General features: G+C 50.5%; 2 protein-coding genes across 4 annotated transcripts in view; both read left to right on the top strand.

The window, feature by feature from the left end:
* Positions 1–29: 29 nt before the first annotated feature.
* On the top strand, positions 30–8,357 carry daglb (diacylglycerol lipase, beta). Its single transcript, XM_079756542.1, has 16 exons — positions 30–434; positions 936–1,050; positions 1,182–1,333; positions 1,455–1,629; positions 2,058–2,325; positions 2,796–2,918; positions 3,220–3,347; positions 3,568–3,694; positions 3,980–4,063; positions 4,295–4,372; positions 4,858–4,938; positions 5,474–5,601; positions 5,838–5,906; positions 6,023–6,095; positions 6,495–6,751; positions 7,132–8,357. The coding sequence occupies exons 2-16, from the start codon at positions 956–958 to the stop codon at positions 7,331–7,333; spliced, it is 2,040 nt and encodes a 679-aa protein (XP_079612668.1). The 5' UTR covers positions 30–434; positions 936–955; the 3' UTR covers positions 7,334–8,357.
* Positions 8,358–8,685: 328 nt separating this feature from the next.
* The window catches only part of LOC307090514 (C-Jun-amino-terminal kinase-interacting protein 4-like), a 48,131-nt gene continuing 42,880 nt past the window's right edge, over positions 8,686–13,936 (top strand). For all 3 annotated transcript variants that reach the window (XM_079757198.1, XM_079757199.1, XM_079757200.1), the window contains exon 1: positions 8,686–9,255. In XM_079757198.1, coding sequence (XP_079613324.1) covers positions 8,956–9,255 — 300 coding nt within the window. In that variant the 5' untranslated portion in view covers positions 8,686–8,955. The remainder of the gene's footprint in view (positions 9,256–13,936) is intronic.

Here is a 13,936-nt window from a genome sequence, read left to right on the forward strand (position 1 = left end):
AGGACCGCCCATCTACTGAGTTTTTACAACACAACATATCAATATTTGTATTTACTCCTGAACGAAATGCTGTCCAATCTTTAGATTCGTATTCAAGATATTCAGCGTTTTTTGTGCTGGAATACATCATATATCAAAGGGGACGGCCGCTGTTTTGAATTAACACGTTTATTTCAGTTAGTGAAAGGTTTTCCATGGAACATGTTTTTTCCCTTTAAGCGGAATTATTCACGGAGATCCGTGCTGTCTGCGGACCGCTGAGCCGAGCGGACCGCAGCTCGGCTCAGCAAAACAAACCATAACAAGCGAGCATCCGGTCCACAGGACAACAAGACAGTCACGCAAGGCTGCTAACAGGACAGATTACCATGGCCCCGGTTCAGCTCTAGGTTACACAACCCCGAGGACGATGTAACCGCACCCGGCACAAACAGGTCAGGGTCTGGATTGGTTTGTCTTTATACAATACATTGATGAGATCATTAAACGAACCGATGCTAGCTAACTGGCTAACAGGAACGCCCAGGTACGTGGATGCTCGATGTCGATCTGGATATCGATCTGATAATGTGGTTCTGGTGATGACGTACCGAAGGCATGTAACCTTTAGTGGGTGAAAGACATCAGCTCACCCCCTTTCGAGTGCCACAGTGTTTTAAAACCTGCACGTTAGTGAGACACCGGCTGCAGGGTGAGGAGAGTCCATGTAAGACCTACATGGTGATTAGAGTAGAGTCCATGTTGGACATACAGAAGTTATTAGACCTGCATTGTGAGTAGAGTAGAGTAGATGTTAGACCTTCATGGGGAGTAGCATAGACTAGAGTCCATGTTGGACATACAGTAGATATTTGACCTTTATGGTGAGTAGAATAGAGTTGAGTAGATGATGGACCGTCTTGCTGACTGTCGGCCACATCTGTTTCTCTAAACAGCGAAGAACCTCAGTCTCATCATGCCGGGCATGGTGGCCTTCGGTCGCCGGTGGGGGATCGCCAGCGACGACCTCGTCCTGCCCGGGGCCTTCGAGCTGTTCCTCCGAGTGATCTGGTTCGTTGTAAAAACACATCCTCCTCTGATGGTTTATGCATGACCTTCACAAATGGATGGACAATCATTATGGGCGTTCACACGTCCCAACCTTTCAAACTCAAACGCACTCGTTCGCTGTCGTCCCTCAGGTGGATCGGAACCCTCATCCTGTACAGCCTTCACAAAGGCAGCTTCGACTGCCCCGGCGGCGGTCTGCTTCACAGCTACCTGGTGGTGCTGCTGGTCGTACTCGCTCTGATCATCCTGTCGCTGTGTGCCATCATCTACGTCAGTGCTCAAGGTGAGGAACCCGCGGCTGTCCCAACAAAACGTGGGAGCCCTAAAGACCTTCCCTTATTGACCCGTTGCTGTCGGATCCACAGTTTACAGTGTTTATAGAGAAAGACTTTTGGTTTCCCCAGGTACCATTACCAACCCCGGCCCCAGGCGCTCCATCCAGGTGCTGGTGTACCTGCGAGCGCTGCTCTATCTCCCGGAGATCGTGTGGGCGTGCCTTGGGGCTATCTGGGCGTCGGCTGACAGCCAAGGCTGTGACCCCGCCACAGTGGGGGCCGTCATCGCTGCGGTCGTAGCGAGGTAGGCTCATCCGAACTCCACAGCGGAATCTATTTCCCCCGAAAAGTATCAGACCTTCTTTTTCTGGATAGCAACTCATATTTATCCTCGCATAGCCTGACACACAACACACAAGCTGACCTCAGAAGTAAAGGGTCTTGTGTTTAGACACGGCTGGCCCACGTACATCTACTCCAACTGATGCAAGCTGAGCGGAGGCTGGCGAACCGGTGGTTATTAATATTCATTTTGATCTGTTTCACGAAAAACCGATTTAAAAATGCAATGATTGTTCACAGATCTGCATTATTAATACAGACAGTGTATTAATAATAACAATGACAACATTGCCGTGATTCAACCTTTGAGTCCTTTAGCGGTACTGCAGTCTGATGGGGGGGGCAGTATTAAATGCGACACTCGTGCCCTGACCGTGGTGCTCCCTGCAGCTGGATCCTGCTGTTCGCCACGGGGCTGGGCGTGGTGTTCGTCTTCGACCCGCTGGGCGACCCCCGGCCCCGGCTGCCCGCCCTGGAGCAGCTGGGCGTGCGGGACCTGGAGAGCAGCGAGGGCAGCCAGTTCCTGTCCACGGCGCGCTCGGTGGCCACCAAGGTGTGGGAGAGCCGGCTGCGCCTGCTGTGCTGCTGCCTGCCGCAGGACGAGAGCCACCGGGCGGCCTTCTCCAGCATCGCACAGCTCGTCAGCGGCTTCTTCTCTGTGAGGGAAACACCGCTCTGTGGGACTCTGGTTCTCTCTCTCACTGTCTCTCTCTCCCTCTGTCCCCTTCTCTCTCTCTCTCTGTCTCTGTCTGTCTCTGTCCCCTTCTCTGTCTCTGTCTCTCTGTCTGTCTCTGTCTCTCTGTCTGTCTCTGTCCCCTTCTCTCTCTCTCTCTCTCTCTCTCTCTCTCTCTCTCTCTCACTGTCTCTGTCTCTCTGTGTCTGTCTCTGTCTCTGTCTGTCTCTCTCTGTCTCTCTCTCTGTCTCTGTCTCTCTCTCTCTCTCTCTGTCTGTCTCTCTGTCTCTGTCTGTCTCTGTCTGTCTCTCTGTCTCTTTCTCTATCGCTGTCTCTGTCTCTGTCTCTGTCCGTCCGTCTGTCTGTCTGTCTGTCTCCTTTTATTTATTTAACTGTCGATTCCGTACCATTTCATATGCTTCCATTCTCTGCTTGTGTGTGTTGTGTGGTAACAGGACACAGACCTGGTGCCCAGTGACATTGCGGCTGGACTAGCCCTCCTCCACCAGGAGCAGGACAAGATGGCGCACCACCGAGATCCGGACGACATTCTGGCCCACAGCCCCTCCTCCCCCATTGTAAGAGTGTGACCGCCAGCCCCGTCATGTGACTTGTACTGGTCACTGTGGTTTTGGTATCTGGGGTTTATTAACAGTAGTAACAATGTCAGACTTGTTATGTTTGGTTTAAGCTCATCCGTTTACAAGTTAGAACAACTTGAGTCCACACGGAATGCATCCACCGAAATATTTTGCAACCTCGTATTCATGTATTTCTCAAACATAGTTCTCCTTTGTACAGCAATGTTTCAGCGCTGTGTCATCGGTGGGATTCCCCTAATGAGGTTTGACCACATGTCATGCGTCCCGGTGCCTGCAGGAGGCCGACCTGGAGGTGGAGCTGGGGCAGGCCGCCCACTGCATGCAGTTCGCTGCCGCGGCATACGGCTGGCCCTTGTACATCTACTCCAACCCCCTCACAGGCCCCTGCAAGCTCAGCGGAGACTGGTAAACTGGTGGTCCATAGCGCTCATTTAGAGGCGTGTCAGAGAAACGGACGCACAAATGCAACGATTGTTCACAGTTCCACAGATTCAGTGTATTAATAATCAACAAAGAAACGTCAACAAAAAACGGAATATTAATGACTGTACTTTTGACGTGGCTTTTTAACAGCGGCTGTGTGTGTGTGTGTGTGTGTGTGTGTGGGGGCATGGTGTGCGTTCAGCTGCAGGAGCCAGGCGGCGGAGTACGACATCGTGGGAGGAGACCACCTGGGCTGCCACTTCTCCTCCGTGCTGCTCAGCACCGGCCTGGGCTACAGGGACTTCATCCACGTCAGCTTCCACAACCAGGTGGGGAACGGGCCGGCTCTCCTTGGGTTTCCTGTCCCAACTGAGCCTCCGAGTGGATCACGTCAAGGGAACACACTTTCCTGACGGGAAATGATTGCAAATGTTGAACGTATGATTATCACAGGAAAATAAGTTTGCATATAAAGTCTTTTTAACAAATGACATGGTCGCAGGTGTAAATCCATGTTCAGTAACAGTCATCTCAGTTATGGGAATTTTGTGAACCGTGAATCTCAACTTATACAAACTGAATGACCAGTGACCAATGTACGCTATGTGTTGCAGATCTATGAGATCCCATTCTTTGTGGCCCTGGATCATAAGAGGGAAGCTATACTGGTGGCTGTCCGTGGAACGCTGTCATTGAGGGTGAGTCCCACCTCATCTAACCCTGCCACCACACCACCACAACATAGAAAACATTCACAGAAAAGTTCATTTTTATATGCTTCCACTTTCTTAATATACTATTTTTCTGTAGCCTTATAGCTCACTATTCAATAGAATGCCGTTTTTTATTTAATTTTGTACTCAACTGTTACGGCTAGTAGTTGTCTTCTAAATCAGCGACCGGCTGGCGTCCCCTTCCCCTCTCCGCAGGACGTCCTCACGGACCTGTCGGCCGACTGTGAGAACCTGCCGGTGGACGGGGTCTCTGGGACCTGCTACGCCCACAAGGTGAGCCCGGTCAGCGGGCCTCCTGGTCAAAGCAGAGACGGCCTGGTCATATTGAGACAGACAGAGGGATGGGGATGGACAGAGAGGCTCAGGGAGGGTGAGAAGGAGACAGATAGAGAGGCAGAGAGAGATGGATGGATTGAGATGGGATCAAGAGAGGGGTTGTTCGAGCAACATGTGGAGAGTGAGACATATAGAGAGATGCATGGAGAGTGAGATGGATGGATTGAGATGGGATTGGAAAGAGGTGGAGGGAGACGTATGGAGAGGGAGGCGTATGGAGAGATGCAGACTGACAGAGTGACACAGATAGAGAGACACAAAGATGGACATGGACAGATGAAGGATGAGAGACCGATAGCGAGACGGCTGTAGTGAGAGACGTATGGAGAGAGGAACTGACGGCGAGATGGACAGAGAGCGGGAGATAGAGAGACATAGAGTGAGACTCAGATACTAATGGTATGCTTGTCCGCTCCATGCAGGGCATGTCCCAGGCCGCCCGCTACATCTACAGGAAGCTGGTCAACGACGGCATCCTCAACCAGGCCTTCGCCATCGCCCCGGTAACGACCCACCACAGAGGAGCTGTTGATGAACGCTGAATGAACCGTATCTCATCCGGCCTCTGTTCTTTACTAATGTTCATGTGGACAGTCTCCACTGCTTCACTGAGTCGCCTCGTACTAAATAACCCTTTACACTTAGTTGTTCCTCACGGAGCAATTTGGTTAGCAGTTAATTAAAGTACGCACCTATTGTATGTTGTACGTCCTTGCACTTAAAAATGGTACTCGGCATTGTGTAGCATCTTATCCTAACCCTAAACCTACCTTTATTTTATACGCGGAATGGGTTAACCTAGCCATTGTTAGTGCTTGGCACTTGGTTCTATGAACATCCTTACTGTACGACAGTGACATGTCGTTGGTTCTCTTTCTTCTGAGAAATGGACTTATTTTAAGTCTCTTTGGATAGACGCCCTAGTTGTAGTTCGATTTTCAACTTTCTTTTTCCATATAAGCCACTATAACGTAAGATGAATCATGTTGACCACGATAATGACGGCGTGTGTTTGGTGTTGTGTCTCTGCGTCTCCAGGAGTACAAGCTGGTCATTACCGGCCACAGCCTGGGCGCGGGCACCGCCTCTCTGCTGGCCATCCTCTTGCGTCATTCCTTCCCCAACCTGCAGTGCTACGCCTTCTCGCCACCAGGGGGACTTCTGAGGTGAACTTTCCACTCGGGTCGTGAGCCTCCCTCCGCCTGACTGGAGCTACAGGCTGATTTATGCTTATGAAATGTAGAAACATTTTCCTAGAAGATCAGTCGTGTCTCCGGAACACTAAACCTGTTTGTTTGTGGGCCTCGCAGAAAGCTCAGCGTGGCGAGGTAATGCAATAACACTATAATGTTACACATCAGAGGTAACTGTCTCTGCTGCCTCTTTTTGTTTCCTCATGCAGTAAAGCCCTGGCCCATTACTCAAAGGACTTTGTGGTTTCTGTTGTGCTGGGGAAGGACCTAGTGCCCAGGTGAGCATGAGAGCATACACTGTGTGTGTGTGTGTGTGTGTGTGTGTGTGTGTGTGTGTTTCTGAATATAGTCCATCCTTTTTCATGCTTTGTCTTGCTCCTTGTGTTGGAAACAGACTCAGCATTCCTAACATGGAGGACTTGAAGAGGAGAATCCTCAAAATGGTGTCAAACTGCAACAAACCAAAGGTGAGGACTCCAAACCCCATAGCGCACACGTCCACTATGAAGGGATGACAATTCATGTAGTTTTTAGTTTGTTTTTTCTGATAGCATATTTATACCAAAGTTTAACAAAACTGATTTAGAAATGTAAAACATATGTGTGGAATTGAAATGAAAATAGAGCTGGTTGAAGTTCATCAACGGGTGATTATTATCCAAATCAAAACGGGAATTGAATAATAATAATAATAAGTTATTTAATCCCAATGAAACAAAACCATTCGCTGTACTGTAGTCCTGTCAGCTGACTCTCTCCCCCTCGTCTCCCCCTGGTGTGTGTGTGTGTGTGTGTGTGTGTCTCTCTCTTTGTGTGTGTGTGTGTGTGTGTGTGTGTGTGTGTGTGTGTGTGTGTGCCCCCCCCAGTACCGCATCCTGCTGCGGGGCTGCTGGTACGAGGTGTTCGGGGGGGAGCCTGACGACTCGCCCACTGAGCTGGAGCACCAGCGGCTGGAGGAGGAGCTGAGCCAGCCGCTCCTGGGGGAGGAGTCTCTGCTGGTGCGCCACTCCTCGTCCTATCAGAGCCTGGCCTCCGACGACTCCCCCCCCCACGCCGCCACCCACCTGCCCCTCTTCCTGCCCGGCCGCGTGCTGCACCTGACGGAGGACGGGCCCTCTCGCAGGTGGCTAGAGCCTGGGGCTGGAGTAGAGTCTGACACCCACAGGGGGGCAGCGATAAGATGATAAAACATTAACCACGCTCCTGCTCCCTCCTGCTCCCTCCTGCTCCCTCCTTCTCTCTCCTGCTCCCTCCATTTCCCTCATTCCTGCTCCCTCCTTCCTTCTCCTGCTCCCTCCTGCTCCCTCCTGCTCCCTCCTTCTCTCTCCTGCTCCCTCCTTCTCTCTCCTGCTCCCTCCATTTCCCTCATTCCTGCTCCCTCCTTCCTTCTCCTGCTCCCTCCTTCCTTCTTCTTCCCTCCCTCCCCCTCTCCTCCTCCTCCTCCTCCTCCTCCTCCTCCTCTCCTCCTCCCTCCCCCCCTCCTCCTCCCCCCCTCCCCCCCAGGTCCTGGTTCTCCCAGGTGCGGTACCGTGCCGAGTGGTCCAGCGAGGCGGCGTTCCGCAGCATCCTCATCAGCCCCCGGATGTTGGCCGACCACATGCCGGACGCCGTGCTCCGCGCGCTGCACAGCCTCACCGCCGACCGACCCTTCAACCTCTGCCCGTCCTCCTCGTCGCTCGGCAACAACCACCCCACCGTCAACTGAAAGCCACCCGTGGCCCGACGCCATCTTGATCGAGACCCCCTGGTGTTGTCCAGTTTTTCTTTGTGGTCAGAAAAACTCTTCCTGGGTCTCCAACTCCACCCTGGCCCCGCCCCACCCTGCCCATTCCCGTGTCCTCTCATGAGGCCACGGGCCCCAGCGTCGGGGCCCCTCCTGTTCCTTACAGATCCGGCCCCAGGCTTCCCTTCCACAGAGCAAGAGGGATTTGAACTCTGCTCTCCGTGTTCCAGGAACATCAGGGAGCGGTCGCATGGATGTACGGCAGGAATGAGTCTGAACCTGTCGCCCAAACTTCTGGGCAAACCTGATTTTTCCCCCACGAGGACGAGTCTGACGGAGCACTGATTTTACTCTCCCTGAACTCTTGAGTTTGACTCGCACTTTTTAGTTTTTTCCATTTTAAATGTATTTTAATGAATTCATGATTCAACAGCCAATTCTAAGCAGGAGAAAAAAAGAATACCTTGCCACGTGGGCATTTAATGTGCGCTGTGTACAGCAGTGTTTGCTTAGCCATGCAGTTGAACTGCACTTTTTAAGTGTTATCACTTTAATTTAATGTTTGTGTGTGAGTGCTGTAGTGTTGGGAGAGACTCATGCACCTGCAGGCACATCCACCACATGCTGCGACCACAGCTCAGCTGCCTGAAGGACCTCCACCCCCACGCAGATCCCTGCAAGATGAGGGGGAGGATATTAGCTCGCCAACGCATGGACTTGTGTTCCTCGGTTCCTGTGGTTTTGTCTCGTGTTTGATTGTCTTAAAATAAACATCAGGGTGTTTTAGTGCCTAACGCATCGCAGAGAAAAAAAAACGGAGTGATTGCTCCAAATTCCATAAACGTGACGGGTTTACATTTCGGTGTAGGTTTACAACGGAGCATGCATTGCAGACCACTTTTTTTTGCTTAAAACAATGGATGTAAAATAGTAATATGATATCCTGTACTTGTGGAAGGCTTCGGACATTTTATCAGTTGTTCGAAACTCGGGACTCCTGAGATGTATGCACACGTTTTCAGGTCTGAGAAAATGTGCAAATAAATAAACATCACACATACTCCAGCCTCGATGTTTTTTTTGTACAGAAACTTGTAAAACCAAATTCTGAAATATAATACTTTTTTTTTTTTTCCCGTATCACGTGTGTTATTCAAAGTTAGTTACAATAATCCAAAACCGGGACGTCCCTCCCAGGCCCAGCGCTGGACTGGGAGGAGGGCCGTTGACGTCAGAGGCCAGCCCATCGACAGGAGGTCCGCCGTGACGTCAGAGGCCAGCCCATCAACAGGAGCTCCGGCGGAGTCGCAGCAGCAGGGAGAAGAGGAGCCAACTTAAGACTTTCCAGTTCCGCTAGCGCGCCCAGACCAGCCTCCCCAGGCGGCCCCCACCACCGCCGTCCCCCGTACGCACCGCTATACCAGCGGTCCTGAAACGTAGCGCGGCTTTCTCAACACATGTTGCTGAACTTATATCCCAGGGAGATCGCTGAGTTGTCCCTAAAGTAGCTCAGAGCAGGGGGGGGGGGGGGTGGGGGGTGAAGCCGAGGAGCTTCGGCTAACCCGTTAGCTGGGTCCGAACGGACTGAAGCGAAGGGGAAGGAAATGGAGCTGGACGACGTGGTGCTGTACCAGGACGACTCGGGCGCCTCGGACATGATGTCCGAGCGCGTCTCGGGTCTGGCCAGCTCCATCTACCAGGAGTTCGAGCGGCTGATCGGCCGCTACGACGAGGACGTGGTGAAGCAGCTCATGCCGCTTGTGGTGGCCGTGTTGGAGAACCTGGACTCGGTGTTCTCCATCAACCAGGAGCACGAAGTGGAGCTGGAGCTCCTGAAGGAGGACAACGAGCAGCTGGTGACACAGTACGAGCGAGAGAAAGCCCTTCGGAAGCACACCGAAGAGGTAAGGTCGACCCCGGTCCCCGTGTTGTGTGTGTCGGTCGTTAGGAGTCGCTGGACACGGAACATGAGTCAGGTCACTGACCGTCTGGTACTGCTGCTCCAGCGCTGTACTGAGCCGCTGCTCGAACGGGTTCTTTGGGTCTTTGCATAGTTTTCTAACAATCTATTCCCTGTGTTACAGTGGGGTTTGGTTAGTGTGATGGGATGGCATGGGAAGCAGCGGGGGTCTCTACCGTTGGCACTGGTCGCTGAGTGCAGATGTCTGATGGACATCTGCAATGGGGTGCCCGACCCCTTTGATAGTCAAACTCAACTTTTTGCGTATTCACAATGAACACCTGTACGTCGAAATGCATCTCCTGTTTTTGCATTGACTCTGCAGCCTTGTCCGTTCCCACAGTTGATCTAAACTATGCCAAACTATGCCAATCAACTAGGTCAATCTTTTAACGCTCATGGTATAACTATTTTTATGATGCTCATGGAAAAGATGAACTTGCACGTTTTCTTTTAGCCCATATTATAAGCCTATTTATAATAATAGCCGTAATCTTTTCTTGTATTAAAATGCTGTCTGTACGCAGTTAATATACAGTTGTAAGTTTAGTTTTCTACTATAGAGACTATAGAGTTCCAGCTTTGCTTAACTTTGCGTTCTTGGGCACAGTTTATATTCACTGTTCACACACCAGTCAAACACCCCGACTGGAATCAGCAGGATGAGTGGCTCGTATGAACGTCCACTGGGGTGTCACTGGTCAGAGCAGAGCGTCCACTGTGATGTCACTGGTGTCACTGGTCAGAGAGTTGTCCAATGTGGTGTCACTGGTCCCACTGGTTCCCGGACCAGAGATGGGTTTCAAATCCGACCAATCGCTGGTCTCAAAACTGTTGTTTTCTTTTGAAAAACCAATAAAAGTTACATTTATTTAAAAGCACAGAGTTCAACAGTTGGAAAAGAATGCCGGTTTCCCTCTGAAATGTGACAGTTTCATTAAATTTAATATCACTACCATGACGCATTCAGGCATTCAAAAGTTATGCAAACGTATGACCAAACGTATGAAGGCTAAGAACGATGCTTAATGCAAGATGGCTCCTGTCTCCTCAAAGACTATTCTGAGCCAAACATGGCGGGCAGCAAACGCTTATTCACACACTCCTTTTTAGCAATTACCTCATCCTTAACACATCTTGCTGCATCACAAAAACAAGCATCAGTCAGTCTCTCAAAACGTCTCTCTGATCCATCATACGAGTAATGTCACCAGCGAAGCGTTTGTGTTCCTGCCGACCAGAAACGGCCCGGCCTCCCAGCCAAGTTGGTTTTAGCAGGCCAGGGCAGACGCTGACAGCATTACCACAGATAACAGCCTCGCCCTGGCTCTGGACATGGGAGGATTCGCTGTGGCTGCGGCCGCTGGGAAAGCTCCTTCAGGTGGAGACACAGCGGGATGGTTGTGGCGACACCTCAGGACTTCAGCCCTGGCTGGGGAACGCAGAATGGGCCGCCGGGCGTCTGGTTAATAATTCACACTGGGCGGGGTGAGGGATGCATATGGTCGACTGATGCATTCACACCTTGGACACCTTCTGGAACCCTACCAGGGTGGGGTTTCACAAAGGAAAACAATTAAGACCTTTGATTGTTTTACACCTTCGTACCTTGATACCATTTATACGGAATATGGAGTCACGATGACTGTTGTTTCCGGTCTTAACTGTATATAACAACTTAATGATGATAATGTCTTGTAACCGAAAGGTTGCTGGTTGCTAGTTCGATCCCCAGCTCCTCCTAGCTGAGTGTTGATGTGTCACTGAGCGAGACGCTTAACCCTAACTGCTCCTGACGAGCTGGCTGTCGCCTTGTATGGTTGACTCTGCCGTCGGTGTGTCAATGTGTGTATCAACAGATGTAAGTCGCTTTGGATAAAAGCGTCTGCTAAATGCCCTAATTGTAATTGTAATTGTAATGATAAAATAACGGTATCTTATACTGCTGGTAACGCCAGAAGCGGTCGTCTTGAGTTAAAACATTTCATACTATCACTCATGATCACATTTTCAGGGAGTGAGTTCCAATCAGCTACAATTCTTTGGCTGAACAATGAGCCTTGCTGATCAAGCCTAAACCCCTGCTTGTAAATCTTTTGGAATCATAGTGTTTGTATTCAGTCAGCCTTTAATTGTTATCCATAATTTGACATTGTAATATATAATATAATAGTACAACAATAACGTTGTATTGTTTTTACAAAGCAACTGCACAGAAAGTGAAACTAAATGTATTTTAAAAATTGCGGGGAGTTAAAAATAAATAAAAAATTCTTTGTGGTGTTGGATTTTGCAGCTCGTCGTGTCATCACAACCTATTCTGTGATTTAAAAGCAGACAGAGTCGTCTTGTGAGAAACGCATTGTGCATCCGTGCTATGCATAACACGCCGACGTCATGCACACTAACGTGCATGTCCTGGGGAACCACACACACCAACCAGCTAACCCCAGACAGAAAGACCCCCGTCAGCGTAGACTCCGTCGGCCCCTCTTAGCTCAGAGCGCTGTGAAGCTAGGGTGCATTTGGCTCACACACTGAATCTACACACACACACACACACACACACACACACACACACACACACACACACACACACACACACACACACTGGCTCAATCTAGAGGAATTTCATGACAGTTTTTCATGACACTCCACCATACTGTCCCAGTATGATGAGTGAGTCACGTGAATGTATGATCATGTCCCTCCCTGCCCACTCTCCCCCCCACCCCCTCCCTGTCGGCAGGGCGTTCCCGTCCTCATGTGGGACGCTTCTTCCACGCCTGTTGAATCACCTCAGCGGAGATCTGGGCTCAGCCTGGTGGACTATAGCAAGGCCGCCTATTACAGCATGGTCTGAGCTGTGGGGGCTTCTGTTTGGTTGGGCGGTTTGACTCATGACTCATAATGTCTGCATAGGTCCCCAGCTCACTGCTGAGGCCTGCCTGCCAACGTCGCGGTTTGGCCCGAGGTCGTAACAGTAGAGCGCAGCGAAATAACAACAAACTGTGATCTATTTTTTTCCCAGATTTAATCTGTACTTTTAAATGATTTAGAGCAGCCTCCATAACAGTATCCATCTTGTCTGTAGCCGTCGCAATTGTTGCTACTACCCCAGTTGGTAACAACACACACCTCGAAAACAGCTTGACAACAGTCCCGCCCGTGACTTGGTTGGCTAACCGTTAGTCCCCCCTGCAGCGCTCATTGGACAATTGCTTTTTCAACACAGAAGCCGCTGTTTCATGTCCCGATGACAGACCAGAATCAGTCCACTCTGGGGAGGGGGCAGGTACAAGGGTCCGGACCCAGGATTCAAGGGCCTGGACCCAGGATTCAAGGGTCTAGACCCAGGATTCAAGGCTCTGACCCAGAATTCAAGGCTCTGACCCAGGATTCAAGGGTCTGGAGTCTCTGGACCCAGGATTCAAGGGACTGGACCCAGGATTCAAGGGTCCTGGCCCAGGCAGAACGAAGGCCATTTTGGAGGAGACTTTTATATCGAGCATCTTGGAACACCCAGAGTGCTCACCTAGAATTGGTGGCAGGGGGGAATCGAACCTCTTACCCTGGCCCCAAGGAGCACTGCAGCACAGATGATCGCTTCCCTATACCCAACCGGGGAATACGAGAGAAACGCACAAGCCCCGCCCCTCCAGGACACCCTGACTCCTGAAAGAAACGTCTCGTTCACTCTCCGTCTGGCCGAAACCGACGGGAGAGGGAAAGGGCCAGGCAGGAAGTCCTCTGGACAAACAGCCTTTTCCCCCTGGAGGAATCCCTCTCTGTGGGGTGAAGCCCTTCAGACCCAGGGATGAGGTCAGAGGCTATCTGGTGGTCTACAGCTGATGGGAGCGGCCTTGGCTTCAGCGAGACCCTGTTGACCACCCCCCTATTCCCCTCACACCCCTCTTAAGCACTTATTGTATGCTGTACGTCCTGGCACTTAAAAATAGTACCTAGCATCCCATAGCATTTTGCCCTAGCTATCTTTGTTGTTTACGGGGAATGGGTTAAACTATTGTAAGCGCTCGACACTTGGTTCTGAACATCTCTACTGTACCGACAGCGATATATTTTTATTCCTCCTTCTTCTGACAAATGTAATTATTGTAAGTCACTTTGGATAAAAGCGTCTGATAAGTGCCCTAAATGTAAATGAGATGTTTCAGTTCAGCCACGCGAAGCAGAGCACAAAACTCCAGGTTTCCTTTGGGGGCTTTAGTATCAGGTTCATTTGTTAGAACTTAACATGGGGTGGATGTTGCTTCGAGGCGTTGAACTCACACCCACATCGACATTAGCAATGGAACCGTCACAAGTGAGGGATAGTGGACCAGCATGCGTGCAGGAAAGACTTCAGTAGTAGTAATGGGTAATCAGTTGTTGCTGTTTGAGACTTTCTACGATCATTCACATGATCACAAAGTCTTTCCAAATCTGTCAAAGTAGGATATTATTAAAACCAGATGCTTCATGGTTTGTATACAATTTAAGAGAATACTATTGGAGCCGTGACCAGCAGTATAGAACCGCTAACCGTGTGGTTGACTCGTCTCTCCGGCTTTCGCCCCGAGCCATCGAGGAGATTATAGTCTGTAATTCATGGGTTATTGCCATAA

Source organism: Pollachius pollachius (assembly GCF_949987615.1).
Source record: "Pollachius pollachius genome assembly, chromosome: 19".
Classification (NCBI taxonomy): Eukaryota; Metazoa; Chordata; class Actinopteri; order Gadiformes; family Gadidae; genus Pollachius; species Pollachius pollachius.